Source organism: Bubalus bubalis, chromosome 7 (genome assembly GCF_019923935.1).
Source record: "Bubalus bubalis isolate 160015118507 breed Murrah chromosome 7, NDDB_SH_1, whole genome shotgun sequence".
NCBI lineage: Eukaryota > Metazoa > Chordata > Mammalia > Artiodactyla > Bovidae > Bubalus > Bubalus bubalis.
In genome coordinates, this window is record NC_059163.1 from 25,575,632 (window position 1) to 25,592,309 (window position 16,678).

Below are 16,678 nucleotides of genomic sequence, written 5' to 3' on the forward strand. Positions count from 1 at the left end.
GGCATTTCGCATGATGTACTCTGCATATAAGTTAAATAAACAGGGTGACAGTAGCCTTGACGTTCTCCTTTTCCAATTTGGAACCGTTGTTCCATATCCGGTTCTAACTGCTGCTTCTTGACCTGCATACATGTTTCCCAGGAGGGGTATAAGGTGGTCTGGTATTCCTATCTCTTTAAGAATTTTCCACAGTTTGTTGTGATCCACACAAAGACTTTGGCATATTCAATGAAGCAAAAGTTAGGTGTTCTGGAATTCTCTTGCTTTTTCTATGATCCAGTGGATGTTAGCAATTTGATCTCTGATTCCTCTGCCATTTTTAAATCCAGCTTGAACATCTGGAACTTCTCAGTTCACATACTGTTGAAGCCTAGCTTGGAGAATTTTGAGCATTACTTTGATAGCATGTGAAATGAGTGCAATTGTGCAGTAGTTTGAACATTCTTTGGCATTGCCTTTGGGATTGGAGTGAAAACTGACCTTTTCCAGTCCTGTGGCCACTGCTGAGTTTTCAAATTTGCTGGCATATCGAGTGCAGCACTTTCACAGCATCATCTTTTCGGATTTGAAATGGCTCAGCTGGAATTCCATCACCTCCACTAGCTTTGTTCATAGTGATGGTTCCTAAGGCCCACTTGACTTCACCTTCCAGGATGTCTGGCCCTAGGTCAGTGATCACACCATCGTCATTATCTGGGTCATGAAGATCTTTTTTGTACAGTTCTTCTGTGTATTCTTGCCACCTCTTCTTAATATCTTCTGATTCTGTTAGGTCCATACCATTTCTGTCCTTTATTTTGCTCAACTCTATAGACTTGTGTACTCTGGACATTACATATAAACATGATCATATAATACATGGTCTGTTGTGACTGTCTTCTTTCACTTAACATATTGTTTTCAAGGGTCTTCCATATTATGGCATGTCTGTACTTCATTCTGTTTTTTTAAAAAATATATTTATTTAATTTGACTGCTCCAGGTCTTAGTTGTAGCATGTGAGATCTTAGTTGCAGCATGTGGGATCTAGTTCCCTGACCAGGAAGTGAACTTGGGCTCTTGCATTGGGAGCTCAACGTCTTAGCCACTGGACTACCAGGAAAATCCCAGCACTTCATTCTTTTTTGTTGATGAATAATTTTCATAGTATGGATATATCACACTTTATTTATATCCATTTATCAGTTGATGGGCATTTGGGTTGTTTCTGCCTCTTAACTATTATGAGTAGTTACTGTTGTAAACGTTAGTGTACAAATACTTGTGAACATTAGTGTACAAATGCTTGTTTGAATACTTGTTTTAAATTCTTTTTGGTATATGCCTAGGAGTGGAATTGCTGGGTCATATGATAATTCTGTGTTTAAACTTCTGAGGAGCTGCTAGATTGTTTTCTGAAGTAACCGTACCATCTTTCATTCTTACTAGGTGAATGAATGAGGGTTCTAATTTCTCCATATCCTTGCCAGAATTTGTTGTTACTAATTTTTTTATTGTAGTCATTTTTGTGGGTGAGAGGAGATACTGCCTTTTGATTTTGATTTGCATTTCCCTGATATGTAATAATGTTGAGCATCTTTTCAAGTGCTCATTGGCGAATTGTGTATTTTCTTTGGAGAAATATCTATTTAGACCCTTTGCTCATTTTAAAATTTGGTTTCTGTCTCTGTTAAACTCTCAGGAGTCTTTGCATATTCTAGATATAAGTACCTAATTAGATATATGATTTACAAACATTTTCTTCATTTTGTGAGGAACCATTTCACTCTTCCCATCGTTTACATGTTGTTTGCTTTTGAAAAGCTGAAGATCAATAAAGATATTTGCTTTGTTATGACTCTGACAGTAACTAAGTCAACTTTGTACTCCATAGCTAAGTTATACGAGTTTTATATTTTCTATAGTTATACTGGAATGACTTAAATGATAGATAGAGAATTAAAAATGTCCCAAGTACTTCTTTTCTCAGGTTTCACATTAAAAAAGAGCAATGCTTCATTTACTTTAAAAACTGTGTGAATGACTCAGTTATTTATTTACCAAAGTAGCAGAAGGGTATATTTGTAAAGTAATTTAAAGTGAGCTGTATCACCCAAAAGTTGATACCCTTTTTTAGCTGGTTGAGATACCGATTACTGTGTTATATCAGCATAGGGTTCTTAACTGGGGCCAGTTTTGCTCACCAGGTGACATTTGGAAATGTCTGGAGATATGTAGGTTGTTCTGCTGGAGAAGTATCTAGCATCTATGTAGCTTCGCTGGTGGCTCAGAATCCACCTGCAATGCAGGAGACCTGGGTTGGGAAGATCCCCTGGAGGAGGGCATGGCAACCCACTCCAGTATTCTTGCCTGGAGAATCCCATGGACAGAGGAGCCTGGCTGGCTACAGTCCACGGGGTCACAAAGAGTCAGACACAACTGAGCAACTAAGCACAGCACAGCAACTAATACATAAGGTTTTATCTTCCTTTATCTCAAGTTTGTTAGATTTTGAATAAACTTAGAAACATTTTCTAACATGTAAACATATTCCATAGCATTTGCTAACCTTTTGTAAGTGAGAATTGCAAATATATCTTGATGATAACTTGAAACTTATTCTCTTTTATTTTTTAATTGTTCCCTTACAGAATGTTTCTCCATCGCAGAGAGATGAAGTGATTGAGTGGCTGGCCAAACTCAAGTACCAATTCAACCTTTACCCAGAAACATTTGCTCTGGCTAGCAGTCTTTTGGACAGGTTCTTAGCTACTGTAAAGGTAAATATTCTAGAATATACTTACATACAACTTCTGTTTTAATGGTTTATATGCTGCACCAGGGGCAATTAGTAGAATATTCTACAAGGTGGAAAGGAATGGAAAACCTTCTTAAAGATAAGATATATATCTGTAAGAAGACATGATGTCTTCTGTTATTGCTTTAAGTTTTCAGAAATGTTTCTGATTATATTCTGTAAGTATTCATAGCTTATACTTAACCAATGAAATTTATGTCTTTCTTTTATAGCATTGGTAGAAAGTTTAGTCATCTTTTTAACACATTGAATACTAGTTGTGAATAGTGAATCAGACTAGAAAAGTATAATAAGCCTATTGCATATTTTTCTGTCACTACTTATTGATTGAATCTCTTTTTTGTAGTTTTCTGAACAGCATATAAGTACTTTCTAGCAGCATACATTTGGAGTATAACAAGATGAAAACTGAACTGTTTTACATAACTTTGGTGTTTTTTTGTTCAATGGTCGTATTACAGATAAGTTTTATGTTATCCCTATTGGTATATCATTGGTTATATGATGTGAAATCAGTCATGGGAGGCCCTTAGCAGATTTAAAGCAGAAAGTCAACATTTATTCAATAGCAAGACATGAAACAAAAAAGCAATTCAGTCATCGTTTGTATCCCTAGGAATATATATGTTGCAGGAACTATGAGTTCAGTGCTGAGGGTACTGTATTTTTTGTTATTTGGTATAACAAATAGAAGCCAAAGAATTATGGAATGGAAGAATTTGGATGGCCACTCAGTTACCTTTTTATGTTTCAGACTTCTACTTTTGAGAGACTTAAATTATGATGATCCTAATTGCCTGAAGTCTGGGTTAACTGAGATGCCAACAGTTTTTCAGCATCAAGTCCTCCTCCCCTCTCCTTGTTCCCTTACTGTAGCTAAGCTCCCTTTCACAGAGAAAGATACCATGGGGCCTGATGTTACTAGCATCAGATGCTTACTTAGAGATGGCTAATCTATATTGAAACAATTCATTTAAAATGTATTCATAGTTTAAAGGTGCTTAAAACAGACCATAAAAGGATTGCAACAAGAATGGAGCCTCAAGTCTAGCTGTGCAGAAAAAGGTGCTATGAACCTTAAAAGTACAGACCTTGAACCTTATCCCAGACCTACTAAATCTGAATCTCTAGTAGGTGAAATCTGAACATTTTTATTTAAATAAAGAAACTACATAGATGATTCTGATGTACATCCAGGATTGAAAATTACTGTTTGTTTAAACAAAAAAAACCCCACATATTTGCTGTTTGGGTTCTTTACAGTACTAAGTTTACTATTGGTGCCCTTGATTTGGGGATTTCATTGCCTACCCAGAGTTGCTAACTGTTGGACTGTCTATAATGAACTCTGATTTCCTCAAGGATATGGAGTTGATACGTTGTTACACAGGGAGAAATAAGAGAACCTGAAAAACTGTCAGAGCCACAAGATCTGACTTCACTTTCTGGATCACTTGTGGTATCTCTGTTAACCTCTGAGACTGTTTTCTCATCTGTAAAGCAAGATATAACATTTATGGCAATGTTTTCTAAACATAATATTCTGATTAATATTAATGATTACTTTAAAATATTGATAGAATTGAACTGGCTTTTATTTCTCATTTGGGCTTCCTTGGTGGTTCAAATGGTGAAGAATCTGCTTGCAATACAGGAGACCTGGGTTCGGTCCCAGGTCGGGAAGATGCCATAGAGAAGGGAATGGCAACCCACTCCAGTATTCTGGCCTGGAGAATTCCATGAACAGAGGATCCTGGTGGACTGCAGTCCATGGGGTGCAAAGAGTCAGACATGACTGAGCAACCAACCCTTTATTTCTTATACAGGAAGAGGGATGGAAGATTCCTAGACTGTATGCCACTTCTATTGAGGCATTGGTTGTTGACTGGCCTATTTATTACATAATTAATCAAGGCTAAACTATCATGATTATTCATTTGGCCACACCACATAGCTGTGGGATCTTAGTACCCCAACCAGGGATTGAACCCAGGACACGGCAGTGAAGGTGCCAAATCCTAATCACCGGACCTCCAGGGAAATCCCTGTCCTGATTATTTAAAACTGAATTGGCAAACTCTTACTCTACCAGTTGGGTAGAAAGTTATTATAGATAAAGAAAACAGGCAAACTCAAGCCCTCCTAAGGGTGTCAAATCTAAGAAAGATTTTCCCCACCTTGATTGATTCTGTATATATTTAGGAGCCTTTCATTCTTATCATGGATTTGAATATATAATTTTTTGGGTGAACGTTTAATTAGAAAATTTGCTAGCATGTCACTTTGTAAAGTATGTAAAATATATAATAGCCTTCATTTTATATTCCTTTCTTAATTCCCCTAACATCTCATATGTTAATCTTAACTGATAGGACAGATAAAGAGACTAAAACCAGCTTTAAAAATACACAAATATATTTTTAATTGGGGGAATTTTATAAGTAAAAAAATGTCTTCTAAAATCAAGCTCACCTCTGATGGATAGAAATTAGCTTTGGCTAACTAGCATTGGTTGAACTTGCAAGAGAATGATCTTAGTATTTCTGTAGAGTGTGTAATATGGCTGGGTTTATAAGTTATCTCTGATCCTAGAAAGCAGTGAGTGAGAGCCAGATTAATTTGAATTCCACAGGGTTGTGTGCATACTTGCCTCGTCTGCATATCTAGTTTCCAAAAATAAACTCTTTTTAACTTTTTGACAAATCACTGAAGTTGTTTTTTCTCTATTCCTTGTTTTAGGCCCACCCCAAATACCTGAGTTGTATTGCAATCAGCTGTTTTTTCCTGGCTGCCAAGACTGTTGAGGAAGACGAGGTAACTATTTTCAAGATTAGTCATGTCTCTTTGTTGAAAGTTTTATCCGTTTATTAGCTTGTTTTCTGTTTACCAAAACAAAAACTGAAAAAACGAGTTAATTTTTTTCTGTCCTGCCCTCCCTGCCTCCTCCCCTTTTGCTTTGTATAGAGAATCCCAGTACTGAAGGTGTTGGCAAGAGACAGTTTCTGTGGCTGTTCTTCTTCTGAAATTCTGCGGATGGAGAGAATTATTCTGGATAAGTTGAATTGGGATCTTCACACAGCCACACCATTGGATTTTCTTCACATTGTAAATTCACCTGAAGTCTTTCAATTTCCTACTTGAGTATATAGTCCTGTTTTAGTAACTTGAAAAGTAGATTGCCCACTCTTTTGGCGGGAACGGGGAGCTGCACTGAGTCTTTGTGGTTGCTTCAGCTTTTGTCTAGTTTTGGGGAGCAGGGGCTGTGGAGCGTGTGGGCTCAGTAGTTGTGGCTCCTGGGCTCTAGAGCACAGGCTCAGTAGATCTGCTGCATGGGCTTAGTTGCTTTTACAGCATGTGGGATCTTCCTAGAGATCAAACCCATGTCTCCTGTATTGGCAGGCAGATACTTTACCCCTGAGTCACCAGCGAAGTCCTTTTTTTTTGTTGTTCTGATTTTTAGGAAAAAGAAAATTACTGCAGTTAGCCAAGGAAAAAGTAGAAATTAAGACACATGTCAAATCACTGAAGCTAAAATTGCAAACTTAGAAATTGAGTAATACCTGAGATTACGTCAACTTCTGTACATAGCTTATCTTGACATTTAAGTAACTAGAATGATGTTCTTGTGATTTAATTTTAATTTTTTATTTTTTTGTAGTTCCATGCCATTGCAGTGTCAACTAGACCTCAGTTACTTTTTAGTTTGCCCAGTCTGAGCCCATCTCAACATTTGGCATTCCTTACCAAGCAATTACTTCACTGTATGGCCTGCAGCCAACTTCTGCAGTTCAAAGGATCCATGCTTGCCCTGGCGATGGTTAGTCTGGAAATGGAGAAACTCATTCCTGATTGGCTTCCTCTTACAATTGAACTGCTTCAGAAAGCACAGGTAGGTGTCAGTCTAATTAAATGGCATTCATTTGTCTCTTACTGGGAAAATAGGGTTAGCAGATAGTTATAAAACTAAGATATTTTTAATCTTGTAATGGCAGCTCATTTTTAAGGGCAGATGAAGTATTATTACACAATTTAAATGTATAGGTTAGATGTCTTTTTTTCTCTTTTAAAGCCTAGACAGTATTTTCTCGATTCTTTTCATCCCTCCTCTAGGTGGTGGTGGTTGTTTAGTCACTAAGTCCTGTCCAACTTCTTTGCGACCCCATGGATTGCAGCACTAGGCTTTCCTGTCCTTCACTATCCTGGAGTTTGCTCAGAATTCATGTCCACTGAGTCGGTGATGCTGTCTAACCATCTAACCTTCTAGGTTTCTGAAAATCTTAATCTTAAAAGGTTACTAAGATTCTTGCTAATATAGTCTCCATTGGTTTTGTATGAAGAACCTTACTACCTATTAGGCTTCATTACAGTACTTCTGTAGTTAACTCATTTTTTTAAAAAGATAAGGCAAAAACATAAACCGCAAGAAGTTGCTTTTTAGACAAGCAGATAATTTATTGTTGGCTAGAGAAGGAAGTATTTGGCAAATAGAAAGTATATTCCTGAAGTTCCAGGACTTTCTGAAGTAGTTGCCTAAGGTTGGTGAGTAGCTTTATCTGCAAATTGATATAAAATGTTTGAGTTGGTTAAATTTTTATCAACTATATAAAAACTAAAAAGTTGTGGAGAAAATTCTCATTCAAATGAAAATTTGAAATTCAAATGAAAAGTTAGTAATGGTTACTCTGTTAGCAACTATTTGGAGAGGATCCTTACTGGTTCTGTTCATGGCATTAAATGGAACCTACGAGTTTAGATCTGCTGCAGACCATACCCCTTAGCCAAATGAGTCCATAATAAGACTTTTGAGCCTACTTTCCCTTTTATATGTCCCTGTTTATTCTCATTTGGCAATAGTTATTCTGATTTGTTTTATTAAATTTTATTTAGAGAAGAGACTGCTAAATTCTGAGCATAAAAACATTATGTAATATAAAAACCAACTTCAGCAAACAGCTGCAATCTTTGAGTTGATAAAACTTATTAAAGAATTCTATAAAAGAAAAATGAGAATAATACTTGAATTTGGTATTTTGTAAGACAGTAACAGTTGATAGATACAAGCCGTAAAAGCTAACAGACCAAAAAAAAGTTGGCAGACATCTAAAATATACTTCAGGGCAGCCTCTCAGCTCTGAGAATTTCATGCTTTAGTTTGTGAGCAGAGAAGGGCTGTCTTTTCATAAAAAGAATGATGATAATAGAGCAATATATCAACTAGAGCTCTGTTCCTCTTAGATGTGTTTTATTCTGTTTTAGCATAGCCCAGCTTGTTCTCCTTCCCTGGGACACATGATGTTAGTGTAATACAGGCTGTTTCTCCATACACAAGGAGATACCTTCTTTTACTTGCATTTGTTATATTGAAATAATTGAGAAATGTTTTTTTCTATTGAAATAATGCTATAATGAAAATAAACCCTGGGAGATAGTTGCTAGTTAGTGAGAATTTTTAGAAAGTAACATCAAAAACTACCACTTAAGGGAATAGTGTGACACAGAGCACTTACTTTGCCTACCTTGAGTGTTGGAAAAGGAAGTTGAATGTTAATCATTTACATTAGACTCTGGAAGTGGGGGAAGGGACATTAAGAGAACCTCCTACATTTTTCATCTTTATTGGAATGAAGGACATAGCTCTAAATGCCTCCATGACTTTGTTTCTGTGCCTGTTTCCAAGTTAGTGCAGAGAAAATTTGCTATATGAAGAGTTACTAGCACTGAGAAAGGACAAGCTTTGAACCGTAAATAAGAATATTGTAAATAACATGTATATTCTGTAGCTTTGATGGCTTGTTCTTTGTTGAAGAACACTAGAGAATGTGCTTATTCTCTATTGTAAGTCTTCTGGTGCTAAAAGAAAGTGTTCACCAAAACTGTTCTCCCCAGGCATTATTATAAGCTTGGAATTTGAAGGAACCTTCTTAAAAATCAGATCATTCAAACTGTTTATTTTATAGCTGCGGCACAGAGAACTTGGGATTTTCTCAGAGACACACAAAACTTAGTAGTAAAGAAAACTAGAAAAACCCCAGTGCTTTATCCATACCATAAAAATCTTGAAGATTATAGTCCAGTGGTTTTCAGTGTTTTCTTTAGAAATAGAACTCTTCCTCACCCCCCTCCCCCCAAATCTTGTACACGCACAATCCCCAAATCTTAAATAGTAAAGTATTACTTTGTAATATGTGTTTGGGGCAGAAGCCTATCAGATGCAGTCCTATTCAGCATGGCCTCTTCTCTTTCATAAGCTGTTTGGACATAGTTTGAAAACCACTGTTCCATTGTCTTATATATGTATATAGTTATGTTACATTTATTGAGAAATCTATGGTCAAGGTATTGGGGATACAGTGATTCCAAAAAAAGTCTCTGCTCCATGTAGTAGTCAAGTTATAATGAGGAAGACAGTTAAAAACACACATAAGATCACAAAATTTCAGAGAGTTTGAGACTTGGTCTTAGCAATTCTCTGGAATCCTAGTGGCCCAAATCTGTGCTTAGTCGCTGAGTTGTCTCCAACTCTTTGCAACCACATGGACTATAGCCCGCCAGGCTCCTCTGTCCATGGGATTCTCCAGGCAAGACTACTAGAGTGGGTAGCCATTGCCTTCCCCAGGCCCAAATATGAGTGGCTCCTTATTCTTTAAGACTCAGTTATTTTTGCTAAGTTCATCTCTGTTCACATAGGAACACTAAGTCTAGTATCTTTGTAATTAGACCTGTGACAAAGCCCTAGTAATATCAGATACTCCTCCTGGATTTCTGGTTGTTATATAGGAAGTTCTTGCATCAGATTGCTAAGATGGTGCCGACATTACTTCTGACATGTTTCCCAGTGTCGTGGTTTGAGAGGACTGCCATTGGTCCATCACAGGCATCCATGCTGTGAGGGGCCCCATTGTCAGCAGCTCTGCCTGTGTTCCCTCTGAACTTCAGACAAAGTACAGGGAGTGTTTCCTGGTTTTGAAAGGCAAGCTTTCTCTTGTCTATTCTAGTCCCCTCACCCACTCTACTGCCATATCACCACCCCTCTTACCTCTTATGCTACCTTTTGGTCATCATTCTGAGCTGGCTAACCCTCTTTCTTCTTACTCCTCTCATTGCTCTGTTTCTGTGGCTGTACTCATGTTCTCCTCTTTCTGATCGATGCCGTCTGCCTTGATAATCTCAGGATGTTAAATCTCCCCAGATTAGCTTGGTGGTCTTCCTGTCCCTAAAGCGATAAAGCATCTGCCTGCAATGCAGGAGACCCGGGTTTGATCCCTGGGTTGGGAAGATCCCCTGGAGAAGGAAATGGCAACCCACTCCAGTATTCTTGCCTGGAGAATCCCATGGACAGAGGATCCTGGCGGGCTACAGTCCACAGGGTCGCAGAGTCAGACACGACTGAGCGACTTGACTTGACTTTAACTTCCTATCTCTAACCAAGGTCCCTAGTCAAAGTATAAGTTTACCTCTGTGGTGTAGTGTAAGAGTATGGAGTTCAAGAAGCAGGCCCTCCCCACCAGGTCTTCTAGTCCTTCCTGAAGGTGCCTCGAGTCTGACTCCTTAGGGCACTAGGTGTTTTCAGGGCTTTATGCTATCCACTGAACCTGATGGGTCCATCTGAATCAGTTACATAATGCTATTCCGATCCCCCTTTCCCATCAGTAACCTGTTCGGCTGTCTGCTCTGTAAATGTTTGAGGCTATTTGCCTTACCTCCTTGGTAAGCTGAATTACAGTTCTGTTTGTTTTTCTAGCAAGGGATACTTTAGTTACCATTGAGGGAGATGGTCGTCCTAAAAAATAACAATAAAGGTTCTCCTGACACTCTGCAACTAAATCATTCTATGAATTTCATTAGAGAACTTGTCTGGTGTCTAAAGTTGCAGTAATTCCAGTATATATGCTTATTTTGTTTCTTCCACTGTATCTTAGCAAGGGCCATATTATTTTATTTTCTTAGAACAAACTCAGGTTGCAATAGAAGGAATTTATGTTGATGAATTACTTTGGACAGAGGATTTAACTTGGGTAAACCATCATTAGATGGTCTGTGTGCTTGCATGCTCCGTTGTGTCCAACGCTTTCTGACCCCTGGATATAGCCTGCCAGGCTCCTCTGTCCATGGAACTTTCGAGGCAGTACTGAAGTTGGTTGCCGTTTCCTACTCCAAGCGATCTTCCGGACCCAGGGATCACACCCGCCTCTTGCGTTTCCTGCATTGGCAGGCAGATTCTTTACCACTGCACCACCTTGCGAAGCTTCATTAGGTGGTATCAATTTGCAAAACCTTCAGTGTCTTTCTAGCCCTGTTTTCTGCCAGTCCTCACATTTACTTACTACTTCTACAGAGAAAGTTTTTAGTGACACAGTCTTCTTTTTACTTGAAAAACATGTTTTTCTTCAGGCTTCTTCTGTGATACTATATGCCCAGTGACTAAGGCATTAGAATATTTGTGATATTTTTACTTTTCTCGGCCATTAGTGTAATTCATTTGTTGAAGAACAACATAATAAACTGGGTACTTACTTTTTAGACATAATTTTTTTTACACTGTAGTCTTCTTTCCATGTCCCAATTCCTTTTTTTCTGTTACCTGTCTTTTGGAGGCTATTTGAAGAAGTGGGGTCCTGGCCTGGAGTACCAGGTGCCTTAAAGAACTCTGAAGCCCCATCTCTCTCCTGTGTGCTTTGTTCCACTGTCTTTGTTTTTTAATTTGGCTGCACTAGGTCTTATTTGCAGCATGTGGGATCTACTTCCTTCACCAGGAGTCGAACCCAGGCCTCCTGCATTGGGAGCACAGTCTTTTTAGCCACTGGACCACCAGGGAAGTCCCATTCCACTGTTTTTAGCATGGCTTAGCTTATTTCACATCCCTGGGACATGATAAGCCTTAGCCTACAGTTATAATCTTAAAAGTTATTATAAAACTTTTTTTGTTTTAAGAGAAAAGAAATTCTAATACTAGTTAATAATATCTTGCCTGTTAGGGTGTTAGCTAGAGCCTTTCAAACTAGGGGAAAAAATTGGTGAACAAAATACATATGAAAAATGGTCATTTTCATATATAGTTTCTGGTAATTTCAGACACTGTTATATTTGTACATGATGACTAACACTAGCCTCTCATCTTTGTATACTTTCCTGGGTAATAGGTAATGAGTTTATTTTAATGCATTTTATGATTATTTAAAAAATTTTTGGCCACACCACCCTGTAGCATGTGGGACCTTAGTTCCCCAACCAGGGACTGAACTGTCACCCCCTGCATTGGAAGGTGGAGTTTTAACACTAGACTGCAGGGGAAGTTCCAGCAAGGAGTATATTTAGAGATAAAAAGTTTTGTCACCAAATATGTTCTTGCAGAGCATGTTTTTTTCCTTTATTTTCTCTGTGGTGTTGCAAAGTCATACTGTGTGCTACAGGGTTTTTTAGGTATGAATAAGAATTGGTTGAGAAATGTCCAAAGATACCTATAGAATACATCAGCCTGGAAAGTGATCGCTGGTAGTTAGTCAAGATAGACTTCCTGGAGGTGGTGGCAGTTAGCCAGACCTGGAAGGAATACATAATACAGTTTCAATATGAGGATGAGCAAGGGTAAAGTAAGAAAAGGCAAAATTTGTGCAGAGTAGAGAGCATGTTTGTTTGGCAGGAATACAGAGCACAAATTGGGATATGTTAGGAGGAAATATGGAGAAGGCAATGGCAACCCACTCCAGTACTCTTTTGCCTGGAAAATCCCATGGACAGAGGAGCCTGGTAGGCTGCAGTCCATGGGGTCTCAAAGAGTCGGACACAACTGAGTGACTTCACTTTTACTTTTCACTTTCATGCACTGGAGAAGGAAATGGCAATCCACTCCAGTGTTCTTGCCTGGAGAATCCCAGGGACAGCGGAGCCTGGTGGGCTGTTGTCTGTGGGGTCACACAGAGTTGGACACGACTGAAGCGACTTAGCAGCAGCAGCAAGAGGAAATAAGACTGGAAAGGCTTCCCAGGTGGCACAGTGGTAAAGAATATACCTGCCAATGCAGGAGACTCCAGTTCGATCCCTGAGTCAGGAAGATACCCTGGAAAAGAAAATGGCAACCCACTCCAGTATTCTTGCCTGAAAAGTTCCGTGGACAGAGGCCTGGGGGCTATAGCCCATGGAGTTGCAAAGAGTCAGACATGACTGAGCACACAGCTCACACAAGACAGGAAAAGAAGGTTGGGTCAGATTGTGGAGAGCCTTCTTAATTCCAAAGTAAAGAAGTAGATTATTTCTGGTAGGCACTTGGGGTGCTGAGGAATTAAATAGAGGAATTAATTTAAATGTGTTGTATAGGAATTTTGACTAAGGCTATAATTGTAGGGAAAGTAAGGCAGAAAGAGACTAATTAATTTAATTAGACTCTATCACAAGATTTTGAAGGCCTTCCATGTAGTCATTGGTGCTAGAAACTTAAATAAAAATGAATATGATACAGTGGCTACCTCTTGGGATCTTATAGTCTGCAGAAGAAAAGCATAAGTGGTTAAATAGATTATTCTAACACAGTGTGGTAAGTATGATAACAGCTTGATACAAAAACAGATGATCCTGGGATTTGGGGTTTGGGAGGGATAAGGGAAGTCAGGGGTGGCTTCAAAAAGGACTGATACCTGAATTATTCTGAAGGATAAGAAGGAGTTGAATTATCCTGAAGGATAAGGAGTTAGTGAAACTTCCTAATTAAACAAAAATCTTAGCAAAAATGTTTTTTTGCTAGTGCTGTCAAGCCTGCTATTTGCTACAGAAATACAACTTGTGAAAGGTTCTCATTTACTGTTTAAAAAAAAAAAAACAGGTTGTTCAAAAATTCTTAGACAGCCTTCCCCATCCCTTATTTAAATTTTTTCTTGCCTCTGCTTCTTCTCTAAATTCTTAATGGATTTTGTTTATCTATACATTGAATGTGTTAGTCACTTAATTGTGACTGACTCTTTGCAACCCCATGAACTGTAGCCTACCAAGCTCCTCTGTCCATGGGATTCTCCAGGCAAGAATACTGGAGTGGGTTGCCATTTCCTTCTCCAGGGGATCTTGAACCTGGGTCTTCTGCATTCCAGGCAGATTGTTTACTGTTAGAGCCAAAAGCGTGTGTATGTATATGTGTGTGTGTGTCTGTGTATATAGACACACACACATATATAATATGTATCTTTATAATATATATATGGGAGTATATTTATTAATATCTAATTATCTGTATTTTGGTGTTCACTAAAGACGTTGGAGGAGGCAAAGAGGGTGAGGTGAAAGGCCTTCTGGACAGGGGAGATAGCCTGAACAAAAAGCAGATGTTAGATATGTATCAGTGAAAAAAGAATAATTTCTACTTTCATGAAGATGTCCAGCATATAATTGCAAATAGAGAATTCAAGTTCCAAAGTGGTTTATATTATAAATACAGATCTGGACACACATTCTAAAAATGATGGGTTAGGCTGGAGGAATTAGATGAGTTGGAGGTAAAAGATGTGAGGAGAGAAGCCTTGGGGGACAGGGGGCATGAGGAGAAAAAGTGGCTAGCAGAAAGGACAGAGCCACCTCCATTGATTATTTTTCTTTCTCGCCTGGCTCAGATGGATAGCTCCCAGCTGATCCACTGTCGGGAGCTTGTGGCACATCACCTTTCTACTCTGCAGTCTTCCCTGCCTCTAAATTCCGTTTATGTCTACCGTCCCCTCAAGCACACCCTGGTGACCTGTGACAGAGGAGTGTTCAGATTACACCCCTCCTCCGTCCCAGGCCCAGACTTCTCCAAGGACAACAGCAAACCAGAAGTGCCAGTCAGAGGTCCAGCAGCCTTCTGCCACCATCTCCCAGCTGCCAATGGGTGCAAGTATGCCTCTGCCAAACGCAAAGTGGAAGAAATGGAAGTGGATGACTTCTACGATGGGATCAAACGGCTCTATAACGAAGATAACGCTTCCGAAAGTGTGGGTTCTGTGTGTGGCACTGATTTATCACGGCAAGAGGGACAGGCTTCTCCTTGTCCACCTCTGCAGCCTGTTTCTGTCATGTAGCTGCAAGAGTTACCTTCAAGTGCAAACTAAGGTAGACGACTCTGGGGATGGGAGCATGGAGAACCAGGATAGGCTATGTAAGGTATATATCTTTTCAGGCTGATTTGAAATGAGCCAGAGGAAAAAACCCAGTTGATTTGTATGACTAATTATAATTTAACAATATTTAAGCACTTAAAAACCAAAAAAAAAAGTCTAAAGATCAAAAAAGATTTTAGTAAAAAATTCCTTTGTAGTATTTGTCAGTTCTACCCTTTACTCTGCTAAAATGTAACGTGTAGATTGCCTTGTGTCAGAAACTCACAGTGTTTTTTTTAAATTCCAAAATTCCTAGCTAGCAAACCTTGTCCCAGAATCCTGATTTAATTTTCCCTCTTGCTTTTGCTTGCTTCTTTGAATACTAAATGAATTTTATGCATGTTGATCTATGCCTGCTGATGAGGAAACCCTCAAAGTTTATTTTTAGCAATCTAGTGAACAAATTATTTCAGTGTGACAGCCATGTTTAATCCATGATTCAAATTCAAATTAATCTGGAAAAGGTACTTCAAAATTGCCCCATATGAATCAGGTGGTAAAAAGGACCCCTGTTACCATTGTTGATTTTTGTCTCCTTTCAATTTCTAGAGTTTGAAAATAAAATTACTTTCAGTTTTTGTTTATCTTAAATTGAAGCTTAAAAGTGGCACGTGATTAAGACACTCTTAGGTTTGTTGAAAGGATTTTTGACATTTGTATAAAAATTTGTGATAAAGACTATATCGAGGTGCTCACTAAAGAAACGTAACAGCTAAAGTTAGGTTTTTTAAACTGCTCAGTTCACTCATTTATAATCAGCAGGAGAGACTCTCTAGATGTTGGGGCAGCTCTGTGATTGGGATCTGTAACATGTATTAACTGAATTCAGTACCCTAGTTTTATGTTAAGCCATTAGGATTTTTCTTGATCAGTTAACCCCCTGCCTCCCCAGCCTACCTGTATTTCTTGATCAGTTAACCCCCTGCCTCCCCAGCCTCCCTGTATTTCTTGATCAGTTAATCCCCCTGCCTCCCCAGCCTACCTGTATTTCTCTTAATGACTTCTGGATTCTGAGCTCCCTGTGCAGTCTGAAGAAGGTATTGCAGTCAGAACCATGTACTGATGATAAAAGCTACTGGTAGCAATAAATGTTGTCCTTAACCTTTTTATCTTTTTTTTTCTGCTTGTGAAGAGGTACAAATTCTTGATTGGTTAAGCACTGCTATTTCAACTATAAAAGATGATAAAAATACTAATATGCTTGTGGAAAATAAAACATAAAGGGGGGAATTAAATGTGACTGAGTTTAGGGTTTGACATTATTTTTCCTTCCTAATATTTTCTAACTGGTGGACTGTGACCTTCCAAACAATAAATTCTTAGCTTAAGGAACTGTGAGGGCAGGCATTTCCCTTGTCTTGATAACCTGTCATTTTTAACCCACTGATTTTGCTCTAGTTTAGCAGAGCACAAGTATTCTCCAGTCTGCATTTGACTTTTAAATTCTTGTGGTAGGGTTGGCTACCTGCTACAGTCCAATCAAAGGGGAAATGTCTCCTGACATCGAAGTACAGGGAGTGAATAGGACAAGGTTCAGCTTCTGACATATCAAATATAAAGCTTTCCAATATCATGAAGTTTTGTCTAATATGTAACTGTAACTTCTAAAGACTCAAATTATTGAAATTAGTCTATAAGCTCTTAACAGGAGAATGTCTCCTAAGCCTATTAGTATTTTGAGGTTTGGCCACTAGATGGTGCTTTTAGAAAAACCATCTTTTTAAGTTTCAGGAGAAACTGGGCTTACTGTGACGGAATAAGCAGT

General features: G+C 38.6%; 2 protein-coding genes across 5 annotated transcripts in view; one reads left to right on the forward strand and one right to left on the reverse strand.

The window, feature by feature from the left end:
• Positions 1–16,020, forward strand: part of CCNI (cyclin I) — a 38,754-nt gene extending 22,734 nt beyond the window's left edge. For 2 of the 3 annotated variants that reach the window (XM_006059938.4, XM_044945745.2), the window contains 5 exons: positions 2,631–2,759; positions 5,537–5,611; positions 5,762–5,902; positions 6,456–6,686; positions 14,392–16,020. In XM_006059938.4, coding sequence (XP_006060000.1) covers positions 2,631–2,759; positions 5,537–5,611; positions 5,762–5,902; positions 6,456–6,686; positions 14,392–14,835 — 1,020 coding nt within the window. In that variant the 3' untranslated portion in view covers positions 14,836–16,020. The remainder of the gene's footprint in view (positions 1–2,630; positions 2,760–5,536; positions 5,612–5,761; positions 5,903–6,455; positions 6,687–14,391) is intronic. The other variant, XM_044945746.2, reaches the window with a different exon arrangement.
• SEPTIN11 (septin 11) overlaps positions 6,542–16,678 on the reverse strand; it is a 112,576-nt gene continuing 102,439 nt past the window's right edge. For both annotated transcript variants that reach the window (XM_044945744.2, XR_006552173.2), the window contains one exon: positions 6,542–12,337. In XM_044945744.2, coding sequence (XP_044801679.1) covers positions 12,328–12,337 — 10 coding nt within the window. In that variant the 3' untranslated portion in view covers positions 6,542–12,327. The remainder of the gene's footprint in view (positions 12,338–16,678) is intronic.